Genomic DNA, 21,438 nt, shown 5'->3' on the forward strand with positions numbered 1-21,438 from the left:
TGGTCTGAATATCGAATGGCTGCTACGTGGTCTAAACAGTACCATGTACATTTACATCAAGGCTTGATCTGCAGGCCCCCCTTCAACTCATGGAATGCTACAAGCTCTCTCTCTCTCTCTCACACACACATGGCAAATTTAAATCGGCATTAAATGACTTTCTTGGGATTAATTTGCTACTGTTTTATGCACGCTCTCGTGTTTATTTTAATTCAAATGCTTTTTACATAATATAATTGTTTATTAATTAACGTTGAGAGGGGCACTTTTAAATAATGTAGAAAAAGGGCAGGGGTTCGAGCCCCGTGATCCCTCCCTTCTGCACGTCCCTGGTGTTTAACCTTGTATATTATTTGTTTATTTTTTTCTTTCCCTCTGGCTCTTGTTTATTTTATTTTTTATTGTTTTCGTGCTATATGACTTATTTCTTATTGTTCCTATAATGATTACATTTTTTAAAAATAAAAAAGTAAATAAAAGACTCAAATATTAGAGAGCGAGTGACATGACGTAGGGAGAGTGTGACAGAGCGCGTATCCTGATTGGTCTGTTTTTCTGATAACTAGACCAATCAGTTTTATCCGTGGGCGGGCTTTACAGTCGACCTCTTTCAGGTCAGTGTAACGCTGTAGTGTCCAAAAAAAAGAAAAAAGAAAATACAAAACGCACTTCACCCCAGACTACATTAAAGTGTACCCCTGCTTTATAGGGGTCAAAAATAATGACAGTTTTGCTCGCAGCGACTTTTCCATTGGCCATGGTGGGTTAAATGACTGTAAAATACATGTTAGGAGTATTTTGAAGGTCTACAAATTTAAGTATTTTTTTCTTTCTTGGAAATTGAGTTAAATATAGACATCCCACCTCTCCCAGAAGTTCCAAGAATCTCCCGTACATCGATAGTGGCTCCCTGAGGCCTGCAAATTATATACAATATCATATAATGGGATATATACAATATCCCAATATCCCAGCGACCTTTCTATAAGCCATGGTGGGTTAAATGACTGTAAAAGACATGTTGAGGGGAGTTTAAAAGTTAGCAGGTGCCATTCGTTCACGTTATTTAAACTAAAACTGCTAAGGAGCTACTCTATTGATGTCCTACGTGATGGAGCACTTGCTTAACGGTGTAATATAATAATAATAATAATAATAATAATAATAATAATAATAATAATAATAATAATAATAAATTACTCCATGAGTTTAATAATATAATACAATTTAATTTAGTATAACCTACAAAAAAGTTACATACATGGGTCCTTACATGGCAACAATTAAACACATTTTAAAATCTGTTTATGGGAGGGTTCGCTGTAGGAGTGTGTGTAAATAGTTTCAATATGTGATCAATTAAATTATTTTCTTCCTTTATAATCATATGTCCTGTATTCATACACCCTTGGAGGTTGACAGGGAGGGGGGTTAGTTTGGGGTTGGGAGCTACCTCCCTGAAATGAGGTTTTTACAGGGAGGTATGTCTGTAAATAATTATTACGTTAATTACTAATATTCCATTTTAATAATACTCAAGTTAAGTAAAATATGCCAGAAATAATACTTAAGTATAGTAATGAAGTACAGTTACATAGTGGAGTATTTTCCACACTTGCCTATTTGGTAATGATGGATAATGTAATCAGTGTTTGTTCAGAGAATGAAAATAAAAGGGAATTAATAAGGCAAGGTTAAAAAGAGGAACTGAAGATTTGCAGTTCTATATAAGGGACGTGTGTTTATTTATTTGTTTATTTTTAATTTGGCTTCTGCCCTCTTCTTCTTATTCACGCTCCATGTCAGTCGGAGGCTGTAATGCACCTAATTTCCATTACACCGGATGGAAGAAGAAGAAGAAGAAGAAGCGAAGGAAAAGAGAAGTAACGTTGTCACGTGACCTGTAGTGCGGTAAATACGAAGCTAATTTTTTTTTTTACTACGTGCCGTTTAATGGAGAAAAGATTAAGTTATAATAATATGAGCGCCAGTAAATACGTGAAGTTGGTGGGTTACATTTTGCCACCAAAGACGGATAACGCGGCTGAAGAGTCCGAAAACGACGAAGGAGAGGAAGAGCCAGTGCCGGAGTTTCTGGACATGAAGGAAATGGCCTCTGTCTTTTCTGGGGGATTCATGTCTCAGCAGTCTGTACCCGCGGCGGATGAAGGTGAAAATTTCATCTTTATAATCTTCATGTTGTCATTTAGAAATGACACGGGCATGACAAAGTAAACAAGTATATACATATCAGTGTTGCATGAATTCCACTTTAAACAGAGAAATGATTTTTAAATACAAAGTTGTCATTATTATGTTAATGTAACATATCAGTACTTGTATTGTTTGGCCACTCAACAAATTACATTTTTATCAAGTAAATCAAATTACAAGTTACTTTTGGATAAGCAGGATAGGTATTGACGCCACGCCCTTAGGGCGAATGAGACTTTGCCCGCGCGCTAGCGCTAGTGCTGTTGCGCGCGCGCTAGCGCTAGTGCTGTTGCGCGCGCGCTAGCGCTAGTGCTGTTGCGCGCGCGCTAGCGCTAGTGCTGTTGCGCGCGCGCTAGCGCTAGTGCTGTTGCGCGCGCGCTAGCGCTAGTGCTGTTGCGCGCGCGCTAGCGCTAGTGCTGTTGCGCGCGCGCTAGCGCTAGTGCTGTTGCGCGCGCGCTAGCGCTAGTGCTGTTGCGCGCGCGCTAGTGCTACACGATATGCAGAGACAATACAATACAACTCTGTCAACCGAAATTTAAATTTCTCTTTGACCAATATAAAAAAAAAAAAACACATGCAATACAGCACTAATTTTAAAACCAACAACATAACACGAAATAATGGATTCAAAGGAAATTAATGCCAACATTAAAACAACTACAAGTGTTCTCCTTTCACTTAGAGACTTAAAAATCACTTAACCATGAAAAACAATGTGTTTTTTCAATGTGTGTGTGTGTGTGTGAACTCTTGTTTCTACATATACCCGGCTGTTAAAGGCATACAAATGCATATGCTCCACATATTAAACAAAACAAAAACAAAATATGCATTGCATGGAGGCAGTTTCACATTACAGTTAAGACAATAAACTCTCCTTGGTTAGTAGAAATACATGTTAAATTATTAGCATACAAAAAAAAAATCTAATACACCTGTTTTAGTTGATCAAGAACTTCTTAAAGCAATGATTAGACGGTGATGTGGGCACGATTATGGTTTGAGCTAAAGTCTTCAGGAAGGTCCAGGAACAGGGTTTGTGACCACTGGTCTAGAGAGTACATAATGATGCTAATGAACATATGACATGGAAGCGATCTGGGTGTATTACACATTTAATCACCGCAATCAAAGCAAAACAGATTACAAACTGTGCTCTGCAAAAATATCAAGAGAAGGTATTACAGGATCCTACAACACAAGTAACCTGATAAAACATCTCAAACATAAAACCCAGCAGGAAGAGTTCACTGTTAGCAGCACGCAACAGAAGACAACACTGCAGCAAAAGCTGATTTATTTAAAAGGATATTACCACCTACTGTGTTGAGTTACTTTACTTAGATGTTTTTGCTATATTTTTTCCCAAATGTTCTGTAGTTTTAACTCTTTCTGCTTTGCTTCATGTCCAGTGGATTTCATGTTTCATGGGAAGAAAGTACGTGTTAAGGGCCGATTTCCTCTCAGGAACCCATGGTGGGAGATCTCCTGCGGTGCCCAGCAACACTCCCGTAAACTGGTGGTCGACGGCTACCCTTCCTACAAACTCCATACAGACCTGAAAAATGGCTGGCGCACTTTCGTGTCTCTCTTCCTGAAGGAGTGTGATGTGGAACCTAATTTTGTCACCCGGTTCATGCAATGGCTACCAGAGGACAGATATGTGGACCTCATAAACGTAGTGGAAGCTCTGCACGAATTTGGAGAGAATATCAAAGACACAAGGGAAGAAGCTGATTATGCCAAGTCTAACATTTGGAAATCAGGTATTAGTAGCATGTTGTTGAAATGCCTGTTTTCTAGCATGGTGCAATACTTTCTCCTCTGAGTGTTTTTACTCTTCTTCGACCGTAACAATTTGCAATGATTAAAAATTGCATGCATGTAAAAATTATTATTTTAATTTGCCAACATCTGCAAAACCATTAACCAGTCATTCCCTCAATTTTTCTTGACGTTAACGGATATAACAATGACATAATATTGTTCATTTTGTTGTGTTATCATATAGATGCAGGTTTTCTTGTAAGAGCTGCCACCATCTATCCTTATATCATGAAATACTTGCCAACGTTGCTGCCAGGGCAGTTTTTAAATCTACTGAAAAAAGGGAAAGAGGAAGAGGAGAAACAGCAGTCTAAAATTGATGAAGGAAACAGGGAAGGTTCCCCACAGAAAAATAATACGAGTCCCTTAGCCAGACTGGAAGAGCTCATCAAGACTGATGTGTGGAAGTTTGGCTTTGGCTATGTGAGTAAGACTGGATATTGGGTAACCTAAATTGATATATAGGAAAACTAAATGGTGTTTTTGTGGCATCACATGATATGGAAACACATCTAATGTCAGTAACATCATAAACAATTTTTATTATTCATCTGGACTGGAAGATTTTAGAGTCATCTAAATGAAACTTAATACGAAATCATATGCCCTAATTTCACTGTAAAACAGCAATGATTGTTGCTCCTGGTATGAAATGTATTCTATGTTTTCTTCTGATGTTAAATAATGCTGAATAGGATCTCAAGTGAAACAACAGTGTTGAAAATTGTCTGTGCTAACTAGGTGGGAGAGATGGCATTACTCTCTCCCATGTTAATCAGAGAGACACTAACCAGTCAAGTATGCAGAAAAGGCCACGTAGTGCTTTCCTCCGAGTGTGTTCTGCTGCCTTGTACCGCAGCGTGAGCAGCCGTTTGAAAAGAAGCACTGACTGGCTTTACATGTCTTGGGAGAAGCACATGCTAGCTCTCATCCTTCCTGGGTACTAGCTGTTGTGTGAAAGGGAGAGCGCTAGCTAGTAGGAATTGGAAAATGATCAAATTGTGTGAAAACTGAGTTACCAATTTTTAAATACAAAGTTGTCATTATTATGTTAATGTAACATATCAGTACTTGTATTGTTTGGCCACTCAACAAATTACATTTTTATCAAGTAAATCAAATTACAAGTTACTTTTGGATAAGCAGGATAGGTATTGACGCCACGCCCTTAGGGCGAATGAGACTTTGCCCGCGCGCTAGCGCTAGTGCTGTTGCGCGCGCGCTAGCGCTAGTGCTGTTGCGCGCGCGCTAGCGCTAGTGCTGTTGCGCGCGCGCTAGCGCTAGTGCTGTTGCGCGCGCGCTAGCGCTAGTGCTGTTGCGCGCGCGCTAGTGCTACACGATATGCAGAGACAATACAATACAACTCTGTCAACCGAAATTTAAATTTCTCTTTGACCAATATAAAAAAAAAAAAACACATGCAATACAGCACTAATTTTAAAACCAACAACATAACACGAAATAATGGATTCAAAGGAAATTAATGCCAACATTAAAACAACTACAAGTGTTCTCCTTTCACTTAGAGACTTAAAAATCACTTAACCATGAAAAACAATGTGTTTTTTCAATGTGTGTGTGTGTGTGTGAACTCTTGTTTCTACATATACCCGGCTGTTAAAGGCATACAAATGCATATGCTCCACATATTAAACAAAACAAAAACAAAATATGCATTGCATGGAGGCAGTTTCACATTACAGTTAAGACAATAAACTCTCCTTGGTTAGTAGAAATACATGTTAAATTATTAGCATACAAAAAAAAAATCTAATACACCTGTTTTAGTTGATCAAGAACTTCTTAAAGCAATGATTAGACGGTGATGTGGGCACGATTATGGTTTGAGCTAAAGTCTTCAGGAAGGTCCAGGAACAGGGTTTGTGACCACTGGTCTAGAGAGTACATAATGATGCTAATGAACATATGACATGGAAGCGATCTGGGTGTATTACACATTTAATCACCGCAATCAAAGCAAAACAGATTACAAACTGTGCTCTGCAAAAATATCAAGAGAAGGTATTACAGGATCCTACAACACAAGTAACCTGATAAAACATCTCAAACATAAAACCCAGCAGGAAGAGTTCACTGTTAGCAGCACGCAACAGAAGACAACACTGCAGCAAAAGCTGATTTATTTAAAAGGATATTACCACCTACTGTGTTGAGTTACTTTACTTAGATGTTTTTGCTATATTTTTTCCCAAATGTTCTGTAGTTTTAACTCTTTCTGCTTTGCTTCATGTCCAGTGGATTTCATGTTTCATGGGAAGAAAGTACGTGTTAAGGGCCGATTTCCTCTCAGGAACCCATGGTGGGAGATCTCCTGCGGTGCCCAGCAACACTCCCGTAAACTGGTGGTCGACGGCTACCCTTCCTACAAACTCCATACAGACCTGAAAAATGGCTGGCGCACTTTCGTGTCTCTCTTCCTGAAGGAGTGTGATGTGGAACCTAATTTTGTCACCCGGTTCATGCAATGGCTACCAGAGGACAGATATGTGGACCTCATAAACGTAGTGGAAGCTCTGCACGAATTTGGAGAGAATATCAAAGACACAAGGGAAGAAGCTGATTATGCCAAGTCTAACATTTGGAAATCAGGTATTAGTAGCATGTTGTTGAAATGCCTGTTTTCTAGCATGGTGCAATACTTTCTCCTCTGAGTGTTTTTACTCTTCTTCGACCGTAACAATTTGCAATGATTAAAAATTGCATGCATGTAAAAATTATTATTTTAATTTGCCAACATCTGCAAAACCATTAACCAGTCATTCCCTCAATTTTTCTTGACGTTAACGGATATAACAATGACATAATATTGTTCATTTTGTTGTGTTATCATATAGATGCAGGTTTTCTTGTAAGAGCTGCCACCATCTATCCTTATATCATGAAATACTTGCCAACGTTGCTGCCAGGGCAGTTTTTAAATCTACTGAAAAAAGGGAAAGAGGAAGAGGAGAAACAGCAGTCTAAAATTGATGAAGGAAACAGGGAAGGTTCCCCACAGAAAAATAATACGAGTCCCTTAGCCAGACTGGAAGAGCTCATCAAGACTGATGTGTGGAAGTTTGGCTTTGGCTATGTGAGTAAGACTGGATATTGGGTAACCTAAATTGATATATAGGAAAACTAAATGGTGTTTTTGTGGCATCACATGATATGGAAACACATCTAATGTCAGTAACATCATAAACAATTTTTATTATTCATCTGGACTGGAAGATTTTAGAGTCATCTAAATGAAACTTAATACGAAATCATATGCCCTAATTTCACTGTAAAACAGCAATGATTGTTGCTCCTGGTATGAAATGTATTCTATGTTTTCTTCTGATGTTAAATAATGCTGAATAGGATCTCAAGTGAAACAACAGTGTTGAAAATTGTCTGTGCTAACTAGGTGGGAGAGATGGCATTACTCTCTCCCATGTTAATCAGAGAGACACTAACCAGTCAAGTATGCAGAAAAGGCCACGTAGTGCTTTCCTCCGAGTGTGTTCTGCTGCCTTGTACCGCAGCGTGAGCAGCCGTTTGAAAAGAAGCACTGACTGGCTTTACATGTCTTGGGAGAAGCACATGCTAGCTCTCATCCTTCCTGGGTACTAGCTGTTGTGTGAAAGGGAGAGCGCTAGCTAGTAGGAATTGGAAAATGATCAAATTGTGTGAAAACTGAGTTACCAATAAAAATTTGCTATATAAAAACAATAGTAAGTTAACACCCAAAAGACAAACACAATTGTTCACTATAACAAGTAGTTTCCTCCACCCTTTTTCCATAAAAAATGCAGGCACACTTTATTACATATTACACAATCGAATTGATTCAACTTCCATTTAGATCCAGAGAATTATTATTTATGGTATTTTCTGATGATCTGAGTAAATAATACTGTGTATCTTAACTAAACGTTTGACTGATTGATTTATTGTTTTATTCGTCAACAGATAATGTATAAAGAGTTCCGATTAGTCAGATGTGAGACTACACTGAAGGACTTTATGTCCTGTGAGTTATTCAGCAAAATGTCTTCTGAGCAGCAAAATGCCCTGAAGGTGTACCACGAACTTAAAGGCTACTGTAGTCAGTTTGGCCACACCTACATTGACCGGACGGTTCTGGAGGAGAAGATGAAAATGCAAGAAGAACGCATTTGGGAAGCCGTGGCCTTCCTTCGCAAGCATGGAGTGGTGATCATAGAAAAGCAGAAGATTGCCCTGAGGAATCTCTACAAGTATGAGAAAGAAATTGCTGAATGTCTCCAGCAACTAATAGAGGGGGAACCCTGGAAGATTGATCTGGACGTGAGGAAGGTTCTCCTCTCCGCAGCGCATGATCTAAGAGAGTCTGCCTCAGGTGTGCATGGCCCCATGGATGAAGAACCTGAGGCCACCTCTATAAAGCTGGACCCAGACCAAGTGCGAGCAGCAGAGATGATGTGTGCCAATGCTGTGACAGTGGTCAGTGGAAAGGGGGGCTGTGGCAAGACCACCGTGGTCAGTATGATCTTTAAAGCTGCCATGAAGCAACAGGAGAAGATTAGAGAGGATGATCATGACAGCACCAGGGAGGAGGGTGAGAAGAAAGAGAATAGCAAAGAGCCACTGGAGGTTCTTCTTACTGCTCCCACAGGTAGAGCTGCATCACTTCTGACCAAGAAAACCTGCTTCACAGCTTATACCATGCATCAGGTTTGTGGTGTCTTCGTTTTTCTCACTGAATGTGTCAGAGTTGCATAATTAAACCAGTATATAATCAGTGGTTTTGTGCAGCAAATCAACAGAGCTAGCAGAACCATTACGTACGTCCACTCTTACATTATAGGTACAAACCTTTTTGTAGTTCTTATGCATCAAGTTCATATCTAATAAGTCTTGCATCACAAAACTTTGTAATTTCTTACTTTAACCTAGGTTGTTCCACAACCTCTTCTCCTTCAAAGTTCATATTTTTTGTTTTAGTTGGATGTCAGGTCTTTGGATTTTTTTTGCGTCTTCTTTCTCTTTTTTTTCTTCCTCCTGCTCCTCCTTCTCTCCTTGTACTTATGCAACAGATATAATTAAGAAGTCTTAAGAATTTTGTATTTTAGCCTGCAGAAGTGTTTAAACTATATGCACAACTATGTGTTAATTTGTGTCCTTAAAATTGTGCTTTTATAATATTTTGTATACCGGTTTGGTTTGAGATACTATAAATGTTGCTATATTTCAGCATACTTTCAAATCACAGTGCAGTAAAAACCCACTGAGCTCAAAACCAAACCAAGAGAGAAAACTAAGCAAATAAATATTTTCTGGTGCTGATTTGATTGCTGTATAGAAATATTTGGTGTCTATTTGATTTTTTCTTTAAATGTTACACGTTCAATTCATTTTCACATCACTCTCAGACATTGACTTACACACTGTATACAGTACATGCAGTTGGTTCGGAAAGTATTCAGACCCTATCAGCGGTTGCGTTTTATTGTGTTAAAGATGTAATGTAAAATGGATTAAATTGAATTTTGGCATTACTCTACAAACAACTATATAGAAAACAATCCATAATTACGTAGTGAAAACATGTTTAAGAAATTGTTGCAAATTTATATAAAAATAAATAAATAAATAAAGATTTTAGCAAATGTTCAGACCCTTGTCTAAGGCAGTCCAAATTAAGCTAAGGTGTATCTCGCATGTTTTGATTATCTTGAAATGTCTCTAGAAGTTTAATGCAAATTTAATTGATGACATGATTTAGAAAGGCACACACTTGTATTTAAAGGTCACATAATTCAGTGCTAGATGGAAGCCACTCCTGAGTAAGAGGCATATGGCAAGCACTAAAAGGACTCCGCGAGCATAAGGAAAAAGATTATCTGGTCTGATGAGGTAAAAATGTATGCAAAACTCTTTGGGCTGAACTCCAAGGCAAAACCAGCTGGCTAATACCATCCTTATGATGAAGTATGATTGTGGCAGCATCATGCTATGGGGGCCCTTCTCAGCAGCAGGGACAGGGAGACTGGTCAGAATTGAGGGAAGAATGAATGCAGCCAAATAAAGATAAATCCTTTAAGAAAACCTGCACCCAACCTCAGTCTGGGGTGGATGTTCCACCTTTCAGCACAACAATGACCCAAAGCATTCAGCCAAGATAAAGCTGGAAAGTCCAGACTTCAAAGCCTTTGAATATCTGTGGAGAGACCTGAAGAAAACAGTTTACAGACACTCTCCATCCAATCTGTTGAAGTTTAAGAGGATCTAAGTCCAGGTGTACAAAGTTTGTAGGAACTTAACCAAGAAGATTTGAAGCTTTAATTATTGGCAAATGTGTTTTTACAAAGTGCTGAATAAAGGGTCTGAATACTTATATAATTGAGATATTTCAGTTTTAATTTTTAATACATTTGCAAGAATGTCTAAAAACTTTTCATGTTGTTATTGTGTGTAAAATGATGGCAAAAAAACATCAGTTTAATCCATTTTAAATTAAACATGACAACAAAATGTGCTAAAATGGAAGGGGTCGGAATACTTTCTAAATCCACTGTACTGTATATAAAATTGTAATACCTCAGCTTCCTAGAGCAGATGCACCATGGTTAAGTATTTATTGACAATCCAGTACTTACTTGGTCTGTCCTTCTTCCTGCACTGATTTTAGGTCTTATGGAGTTACATGCTTACGAAAAAACAACCAAGTGGGGAGCCAATAAACTGGAAGTTTGCCAACGTCCGAGTGCTGGTGGTGGATGAAGGCAGTCTTGTGTGTGTGCAGATCCTTTCCTCCATCCTGTCAATGCTCACCAAACATGCACAACTACAAAAGTTCATAATTCTGGGTGAGGTGAAAATAACTGTATCTGAGCTACAGTGATGTACAATCTTTTGAATGACCACCTTACAGAGGTATGTTTGATAGCAAAATTGTTCCGTTTGCCTTTGTGGTTTGAGGCAAGCTTGTAATGATTTTGTCTGATAATACTGTAGGTGATCAGAAATTTGCATTATTTGCTAGATTCATTAGTATAGCTACAGTGCAAAACCAAAGACGCAAAATTATAGACACCAAAGACGCCGTGGCTACATTTTAGGTAAATGATTTTGATGAATATTATTGTATATTAATTGATGTGTCAGTGTAACATTTTGACAGTGTACATCAACCTGTAAATGAAGCCGTAATAGGTTCTTAGTGGTTTTATTATTGAAGACTGCACTTCAATGCATTATATTATGGGGGTTCTTTTTTGGTAAAGGAGATATAAGGCAGCTGCCCAGCATTCAACCAGGAAATGTCCTCAATGACCTCTTTACCAGTCTAAAGAAGGTGAACTGGGCCATCGAAATGTGCACCAACCACCGTGCTGAATCAGAGCTCATTGTCCAAAATGCTGGATTGTAAGCTGTTTTCTATTGTCTAAAATGTCACAATAATAACATAATAATAATTTGCATTTGGGTTTATCCAATGTAATCTTTATTAGATCATTTTAAATTCTAGTCTTTTCTTTTGCCCCTTTAGAATAGCAGATATGGGTGTTACTAAAAAGTTTCATAATCTAAACTATGATGCTACTGTAGAACTGGGTAAAAAACGCACACTACCCTCACCTGACAAGAGGTTCATTGAGATCCTTCTTCCAGAAAAGGAAAACGATGATGGTATGTACAGTAAAATGATCTTGACTTTCAAAGTTCTCAAAATATTATCTATGGCTTGTGTTCTATTTGAGTATTAATATACACTCCATGACCAATTATTAGGCAAATGGTATTTCTCAGCTTAATTTTATTGGTGAACAAATACAACGGTCTTAGTTGATCCTAAATGTTTATTTCACATCAAAATAGAATGTTTAACAAAGGAAAAAAAAAATCTTTCTCAGGGGAAATAATTAGCATGCACAATTATTAGGCAACTAAATTCCACATAATTTTTTTTCACTTGTTTATTCTTCAGTCTTAAAGTATTATCTAACAAATAACTAACATAAAATAACATAACAATGAACTAAAAACAATTCTGGCCCTAAAGATCATGGCCTTCTTGAATGTTGCTGATTTCTTCCTGTACCATTGCTTGAAGAAAGTGTGTTCTAGAAACAGGCAGTAGGTTTGAGAGTTGATTTTCAATCCATCTTCAACCCAAAAAGGTCCAACTAGCTCACCATTAATGATGCCAGCCCACAGCAGTACCCCTCCTCCACCCTGCCGGAGCTTCACTCAAACTTTACTCTGTTCCCATTAATGATCCAGCCATGGGCCCACCCATCTGGTCCATTTAGTGTCACTCATTTCATCTGTCCATAAAACCTTTGTGAAATTGGTCTTCAGGTATTCCTTGGCCCAGTCATGACCTTTAGCTTGTGAGTCTTATTCAGTGGTGGTTGTGTTTTAGCTTTCCTTACCTTGTCTCTGAGCCATGTCTCTGAGCACTCCTGGAAGGTTGCAGTTCTGAAATATTTACATTTACATTTATTCATTTAGCAGACACTTTTATCCAAAGCGACTTACAAATGAGAAAATACAAGCAAAGTGATATCAAGCAGAGAACAATAAAAGTAGTGCTACCATACAAGATCCATTAATTAAGTTCCAGAAGAAGAAATATGATGGCTCTGGAGGCTAATGGGTTCCTGGTAACCTCACGTTTTATTCTTCTTAAGTCTTTTCAAGGCAATTTTTTCTTCCTTTTCTTCTCCACATGTTTTTTTGCGACCTTGTTGAGTATTCATAACAAAGCGTTTGATTGTCTGGTGGTCACGCCGCAAAAGGGCGTAACCATGGTATGGACATTGGGGGGTCCAAACCCCCCCCCCGTTCGAATTCACGTTATTTCTGAGTGCTAGAAGCTCCCACAGCATGGGGAAATTGTGGTGTGCTGTGGACGTCCTATGGGCAGATGTATTCTCTGCTCCATAACCTACCACACCAAGTAGAGGCGAGCTAAGATGTGTGCAGGCAAACCACACACGCTAACATTTAAACACGCTATCACGACTTTTAAACAAACTCAGAAAGGATGGCTACCTATGAAACTAAATTAAACACTATACATGTTGTAAATACAATTTCCCCACGGATGCTTCCAAACAATGCTGTGCTGCCTGCATTGTGACCAGGTAGAGCAATGACTGACTTAGATGATCATTTTATTTTGATAAACTGAATATTCTCTTTGTGTAACTGGTGTCATTTATTATGTTAATGTCATCATGCTGTTTAGCCTTCTCTGTAATAAGTGTACAACAGTATATAGTGGTAACCGGAAAAGTTAGCTATGTAAAGGGTACTGGAGTTTTCTTTTGTTAATTCTAAAGACAAACTGCCATAATTGGTTCTGAATGGATAACTACAATATGGCCACAACTCAGATGTTAGTTCCATATCTCTCGTTGCCAAGCTAGCACATCACAGCGTTATGATGAGCCTTATATTTGTAAAATCGCTTAGTTGTCCTTAGGCCAAATGTAGTGTAAAGGAACGAAATGCTGTGCAGCTTTCCTCACTTTCACTCGCATTTATAACAGACTGTCACAGCGTGAGGGTTCACAACAAACTCGGCGGGAGGATATGCAAGTGAATGTATCGTTAATGGTCAAAAACTGGAACTGACGTTAGCCTAGCCTACTTCGCTGGTATGCAAATATCAAAAGGTAATTGATGTTCTTAAGAACAAACCAAGCCATGGTATGATGCCTTCTATACTAAGCTAAGGTTACCTACTATTTAGGTATCTAGTTACTTACTGTCTGGGGAAAAAAAAGCTTGTATGTTCTGCTGCACTTTTCTACGCTTGGCTGCTGTCTCCATTTCTTACAGGCTGAGCTGCTAAAATATATCAATGAACTTGCGTTGAGTATGGGCGCAACCAAGTGTACAATTGGGGGACGGACACACACCTATTTTCCTTAACAAACAGAAATATATTAAAAAGGAATAGACATAAATAAAAAGAATAGATGAAGAAAAGACAAGGGGGGGGGGGGGCATATAGAAAATATTTTCCTCAACATTTGGGGGACACGACCCCCCACAAAGAATGCATGGTTACGCCCATGACGCCACAATAGTTTTGCAATCTGCAGTGTGCTGTATCCCTCTGATAGGCATGTTATAATTTTTGACTTTTCAGTCTCAATTAAATCTCTTTTTTTTTTGGCCCGTTTTCCTGAGGTGGAGAAGCTGCCTAATAATTATGCACACCTTATATAGGATGTTAATCACTTTAAGCCACACCTTCCCTCATTAACCAATTAAACTTCACATGAAAATAATTATACCCTCTTAGCATTCAGGTATCTTTTATAATACTGACTTGCCTAATAATTGTGCACGCAGTGTCGATGGATAATATATAATAAAATGTAAGTGGTTCAGCCAGAAACAAATATTATGTTCTTTACAAAGCACCTGAGAGTTTTTGAACATTTTGTGCATTTTTAAAAAAATCCTAGATCTACAGAATTCTATAAAGTGTTTGCTGAGAGGCCCAGCACCAGGGCTGGTGGATCATGAGTCTTCACAATTTGTTGCCTTCAAGAGGTAAAAATGTATTACAGAAATTATATGAAGCCCAGCATGACCAAAAGAAATGTTTCACAGAAAAGACTTCCACTAGGTTTATTATGTGTGTTAGGGGTTGGGGTGACATCAAATCGACATGTCTGTGCACACTGACCAGTTTAATGTCCCCCTTCTCTACTTTTATAGCTGTATCGGCTTTAGACCAGTTAATATACAGACACGGCACCTTGTTAAATCTATAACATTTACATTTATAGCATTTGGCAGACGCCCTTATCCAGAGCAACTTACATTTATCTCATTTATACATCTGCACAGTTGAGGGTTAAGGGCCTTTCTCAAGAGCCCAACAGTTACAGTTTTGTGGTGCTGAGGTTTGAACATTGCCCTCTTAAAAGGCACCAGGAGTGCAGCATAAGTACAGAGGTTCCTGTGACAGGACTGTTCTCACACATGTTCTTATTAACAGGACTGAATGTGCTCTGATTAATGAGCTTTGCTGCAAGCATTACTGTAACCACAACACCAAGTAAGTTCATGTACTTTTAGTCAATGTTTGTCATTGCTGATGAGTACTGTTACGTATTGTTGTTATTAATGTATTGCATTTTGACTGTAACAGGATTAACTACATTGTAAAACATGCCAGTGTGTAACAATTTCACAGTCAGACCCAAGCACGTTTTCTGTTATTTTACTCCCATGTTCTTCACTCTTCAGGACTCATAAAAACAAAATGAACTTTCAGATTGGCGATAAAGTATGTTGCACAAGGAATGGCTATGTAACTGATATAGACAAAAAAGATGAAGCCAAAGACCAGGAGGACGAAATGGATGGAAGCAAAAGTAAAAAAGAACGCTTGTGCAATGGGGAGATTTTCTTTATTACACAGGTATTGTGGAAAAACAGATTTTTTTTTTTTGTCCATTGCAACATAATTTTCTGCAGAAGATAATATTCCTGTTATTATCTTTTAAATAGAAAGCTGTACACAATTAAATGATTTTTATTTAAAGCAATCCCTCTGCTTCAGTATATTTGTTTATTTAGTCTAGAGTTATTTAGTCACTTAGGGTTCTTGGTCATTTTTTTGCGTTTGCTGATTGAACCAGGAATTACGTATGTGACGTCTGATTACAGGATGTGACGGTAAAGGAAGACACTGCACGGAAGTGCGTTAAATTGAGATACCTGACTCTAGATAACAAGCAGGGAGAAAAGCTGACTGTTGAATACAGGGAGCTAATGAGACAGTGTAAACTACGACATGCCTGGGCTCGAACCATTCACACCTTTCAGGTACACATCACTTGCATACATTCTTACCCTTAATCACTTTAGTTATGCTTCCTCCATGCTGTTGAAAATGCGGTTGTGACTATTTCTTTATTTTGACACTTTATTTCTTATTAATGAGATTTACATGTCAGAATTTACATTTGTCACTATTCCTCTAGATGCTAAAAATTACTAGGTCACTAAAGAATTAAAGAACTGCTTTCATTATTCAAATAAGAACACGTACATATCCACTTTACTTCTTAGATTCATTCACAAAGTGTACACTTGATAGCTGTTTTAACCTCTATACCTGCTCTATGATTTTCTCTTGTCAGGGCTCAGAGGAAAAGACTATTGTGTATGTTCTTGACAGTGGCATCCCTCAAACTTGGAAACACGTTTATACTGCAGTCACACGAGGTCAGAGCCGAGTGTATGTCTTAGCAAAGAAGGATGGGCTTGAGAACGCCATCCGAAGACACGTCATCAAACGCAACACACGACTAGAAGGCCATGTTGTGAACTTGTTACATGAATTAGGATTAGCCGATAAAGATTTTCTCAGTCAGGCAAGTCAGTCTCAATTCAACTCGCCAAAGCGAGGTTATGGATTTCAGACTACTCAGTCTACACACGAGTCATTGTCAAGCCCAGGTCCATCCCAAGCTTACCCTGGAATGAGGAATTTGAAGAATGTGACCTGTCAAAACCTCACTGATACTGGTAGTATGTTTGGTGACCTCAGTTTCCCCAAATCAGCAAGTCCAAGTCCATGTAAGCGAGAAAGAACCACGGACAACTGCACCATGCCATCCAAACAAATGAAGGTAAGAACACTGTAGGCACACACACACACACACACACACACATCTCATTAATAATAGCACTGAGTGCCCAGAGTGGCACAATAAGAGTTTGCCATGTCACAGAGAGAGATTAAAATTCTGACAATACATACCTATGCATGGCTGGGTTCTCCAGGGTTGGTGCAAGGATACACTCCCCCATGTTCATTAGAGCAACACTAGAATAATGGTCTGTCAAGCTCATGTATACAGAAGGCGGCAGTTAGTGGTTTCCTCAGTGTGTTTGACTGCCCTGTGACGGTGCGTGAACAGCAGTTCAGAAAAGATGCAGTAGCAGCAAAATCATGCTACACCTTTCCAGACTGGTAGCTGTTATGTGAACTAGATAGTGAGTGGGCATTGGAAATGACCAAACTGGAAGATAATGGGGTAAAAGACACAATGTATTGAGAAAAGTATGCGGACACCTGACCATCACACCCATATGTGTTCTTGAACATCCCATTCTAGCTTTTAAACCTGTATTTACTGTTACAAGATCCTCCACTGTTCTGGGAAGGCAAAAGTGTTCAGTGGAGATGAGGTCAGGGCCTGCACCATCCTTTGCAAACCATGTCTTCATGGACCACTCTTGATGCACATGGACATTGTCATGCTGGAACAGGTTTTGACCCTTTAGTTCCAGTGAAACTTTATGTTACAGCATACAGTGCATCCGGAGAGTATTCACAGAGCTTCACTTTTTCCACATTTTCTTATGTTACAGTCTTATTCTAAAATGGATTAAATTATTTTCTTCTAAATTCTACAAACAATACCCCAAATGACAACATGAAAGAAGTTTGTTTGAAATCTTTGCAAATTTATTTAAAAAAAAAAAAAAATCACATGTACGTAAGTATTCACAGCCTTTACCATGACACTCAAAATTGAGTTCAGGTGCATCCTGTTTCCACTGATCATCCTTGAGATGTTTCTACAACTTGATTGGAGTCCACCTTGAGAGTAGTCAGGATCGAGGGAAAGATGAATGCAGCAATGTACAGAGACATCCTTGATGAAAACCTGCTCCAAAGCGCTCTGGACCTCAGACTGGGGCGAAGGTTCATCTTCCAACAGGACAACGACCCTAAGCACACAGTCAAGATAACAAAGGAGTGGCTACAGGACAACTCTGTGAATGTCAGTGAGTGGCCCAGCCAGAGCCCAGCCATGAACCCGATTGAACATCTTTGGATAGATCTGAAAAGGGCTGTGCACCGACGCTCCCCATCCAACCTGATGGAGCTTGAGAGGTCCTGCAAAGAATGGAGAAACTGCCCAAAAACAGGTGTGCCAAGCTTGTAGCATCGTACTCAAAAAGACTTGAGGCTGTAATTGGTGTCAAAGCTGCTTCAACACAGTATTGAGCAAAGGCTGTGAATACTTATGTACATGTGCTTTTTTTGTTTTTTAATTTTAATAAATTTGCAAAGATTTCAAAACAACTTCTTTCACATTGTCATTATGGGGTATTGTTTGTAGAATTTTGAGGAAAATAAAGAATTTAATCCATTTTGGAATAAGGCTGTAACATAACAAAATGTGGAAAAAGTGAAGCGCTGTGAATACTTTCCGGATGCACTGTACAAAGACATCCTAGGAAACTGTGTGCCTCAAACTTTTTATCAGCAGTTTGTCCCACATATGGGTGGTGTGATGGTCAGGTGTCCACATACTTTTAGGCATATAGCAAAAAACAACAACCTTGTATTCTGCACTGTATTTACATAAAGCTGCAACATGAAATGATGTGATGCTTTGTAATCTACATTTATGATGACAATACGATGTAGGTCCAGTTTTGTCCTGGTGCAACTCTAGCTTATAACTCTTTGCCAACTTTCCAGGTGGACACACCACTGGGCTGCTCCAAGCTAAAGTCCCTGTCTCTTAACAGCATCACTCCCAGACAGCTCTACCCAAAAGCTCCACAGTCGCACCAGGACCAGTGAGTGCATGAGCAAGAAACGTCAGGAAGAGCCTGCCAAATACCTTGTTTGCTGTGACATGCCGAAGGTCAGAGTGGGACTTTGTGTGCATTGCAGCATTTAAGGTGATTCACCTTTAAACTAGATATAGATCCGGCAAAGTACAGAATGCCATTCTGTAGTTTTGTGGATTTCAGTGTGTTTTACTTATTGAGTGTCACAAGTCAAACAATATTTCATATTCATGGTGATTTCAGTGCAGTGAGCATTTCAAGATAACATTTCAAATGCGTAAGGTGTTTATTTTAGTTTTCATATCATGCATGCTGTAGTGATTATAGCATATTATGTTTTATTTTTGTCAGGGTTTGCATACAAATACTTGCTCCTGCATTACAATCTAAAGTGAACAAATCATGGAAGAATCTGGCATATATGCACACAACTTATAATCATAACTTTCTGCAACTTTCTGTCCTATAAGTAATTGATTTCCTTAGTTTGTCATGTTCATAATCATTGTGTGTGTACATTAATGCTAATGTACACTGAAATAGAATTCCTGTAATTATGTTTAATACTCACAAAAATGCTATGTTGACTTTGCTAAAAATATTTGACATGAGAGTTTACATTGTTTGTGTGAAATCAGAAACGCTAATTAATTATTTTTAATAAAAAAATTAATTACATATTTAATTTAAAAAATATATTTTATTTGCTTCATGCATTGGTATTTTGTTTGAATTTACTGTGCAGGCTGCCACCGCTTCACTGTCAGTATTTATTCATGAAACAGCTAGAGCTGCAACTAAAGATTGTTTTCATAATAGGTTAATTGGAGTGGGGTGGGGACAAAATTTCAATACCATTTATTTCGTTTATTTAAAATAAAATCCACAAACTGAGTGTTAAAAATATAAACTTCACACTAAAACTTTACATTAAAACAATTGTTTGTTTGTTTGTATATTTTATATTATATATGTTTTATGCACAAAATTAATAAAATCTCACTTTCACTGCACCTCATACTTTCTATTACTCACTGCCTTTAGGCATATTTTTGTTATTTATGTTTAGTTTGATCGTACCGTTTTAATTAAACATTACAGATCTTACTTCCGCTCCCACTGTTTATCACCATGTCTACCATTGTGAGTGAGGAGCAACGCGACCTCGTTACTAACAGATTACTTATAGATCGCTCCAGTTATAATAACACGGTTTATACTGCAACCACGCAAATACAGCATATAATGACAAGTAACCTGGTTTAAACTGAACCTCTTAAGCAGCTCGTACCTTCCCCAACCCCTTGCACACAGTGGAGCATTTTGGATATAAACAGTTTGGATATAAAGTTTGTGCTCGTGCATCACTGTCGTGCTTCCGTGCTATACAAGCTCCGCTTTGTAAAGTTTGCAAGTTACAATGTTCTTGGTGGCTTTCCTGCCTTAGAGGACTTGGGTCGCACTCTTTCTTCCTCAGGCACTTGACGATTATGCCTCCGTCTGATGGTGACTGAGGTCATATTGGGAATATAAAAAGGTAATGCTGAGATAAACAGTAAACTGAAGAAACTCATGGTCGTTGACTCTGGGTATTCTGCTAAAGCTAGCGGAATCGTATTATGTGTGTTTTACATTAAGTGCCATCGACTGGGAAATGGCTTATATGTCCGGTTAGTAAAAAAACCCGCTAGTGTTCCATTTGAGACGATATTACCCTTCTAAAATTCATACACTAGATGATAGAGGGCATAGTCTAAGTGTATAGTACATCATTTGGGACACAGAGAGTCTGTACTCTCTGATGCGTGTTTTCGAAACAGAAGTAACGCAACGAGTAAATGTACCCCGTGTTGCATGCAGACCAACTAATCGATAATGAGATTTGTTGACAACGATTTTCATAATCGATTTATTATGAATTTTATCAATTAGTTGCAGAAATGTGCCATCATCCTTAGTAACCCAGGCCGTTCTCATTTGAGGAATTCCTTAGTAATGAAAATGTTTAAAAGAGAAAGACTTAGTAGTAAGATTAAATTCTTTGTGAAAATAGCCACTGGTCTCTCACACATGCTTAAAATTCAACTTGCATTAAAAAAAGGAGCAACTGTAAACATAACCCACACTCCAGATTCCTGTTACATTGCCAGTTATATTTATACATAAATATAAATAATAAAATAAAATAAAAGTGACTTATTTTAATGTATCTCAGTTTTTATGTCAAAATCCTTTTTTTCAGTCTCTCAGGTATTAAACCTAGTGTTATTTGGAATAAGAAACTGGCTATGAATTTTATTTCAATGTAGCAATTTGTCATTTTCTCTTTCCTGTGAAAAACTGAATAAACAAACCCAAGTTTTTAATTCTTATGCTGTTTTTTTTCTTGTACCATTTATTTCAAGGAAAGAGCAATTGTTCCTTCATTTAGTCTGTCTACCTTCATCCATTTTACTCTCATTTGTGACAGGCCTGATGGTGATCCTGCTGTGGTAATGCTGCTTGTTGTCTCATCTGTTGTTTCCTTGAATGAAACATGTATACAATGTTCCTGTGTAAAGAGATTTAATACATGATGTTGCCAGGTCGTGCACTTTTTAGACGGTCCCTTACTGACTCCATTACTATAAAGCGCGTATGACCTGCGTTTCTGAAAGATTAGCTTCAGCTGGCTTTAACAGGAGAAACTTTTATAATATGATCAGTTGTACTTCCTTCTCTGTCCACTTCGGAGTAGGAGAATACACGTTTTGTAATTTTTCTGTGTTTTATTTTTTTGAGAAATAGAAAAGATGTGTA

At 38.2% G+C, this 21,438-nt stretch overlaps 1 protein-coding gene across 1 annotated transcript; it reads left to right on the forward strand.

Moving 5' to 3' along the window:
* Positions 1-1,839: 1,839 nt before the first annotated feature.
* helb (helicase (DNA) B) lies at positions 1,840-20,808 on the forward strand. The gene is made up of 16 exons (XM_053688122.1): positions 1,840-2,170; positions 3,627-3,980; positions 4,226-4,485; positions 4,821-4,981; positions 6,230-6,651; positions 6,897-7,135; positions 7,999-8,742; positions 10,700-10,877; positions 11,295-11,436; positions 11,561-11,700; positions 14,496-14,583; positions 15,035-15,094; positions 15,286-15,460; positions 15,709-15,867; positions 16,185-16,676; positions 18,545-20,808. Exons 1-16 carry the CDS (start codon positions 1,954-1,956, stop codon positions 18,647-18,649), a joined length of 3,936 nt encoding a protein of 1,311 aa, XP_053544097.1. The 5' UTR covers positions 1,840-1,953; the 3' UTR covers positions 18,650-20,808.
* The last annotated feature ends 630 nt before the right edge of the window (positions 20,809-21,438 follow it).

Source organism: Ictalurus punctatus, chromosome 19, assembly GCF_001660625.3.
Source record: "Ictalurus punctatus breed USDA103 chromosome 19, Coco_2.0, whole genome shotgun sequence".
NCBI classification, from domain to species: domain Eukaryota; kingdom Metazoa; phylum Chordata; class Actinopteri; order Siluriformes; family Ictaluridae; genus Ictalurus; species Ictalurus punctatus.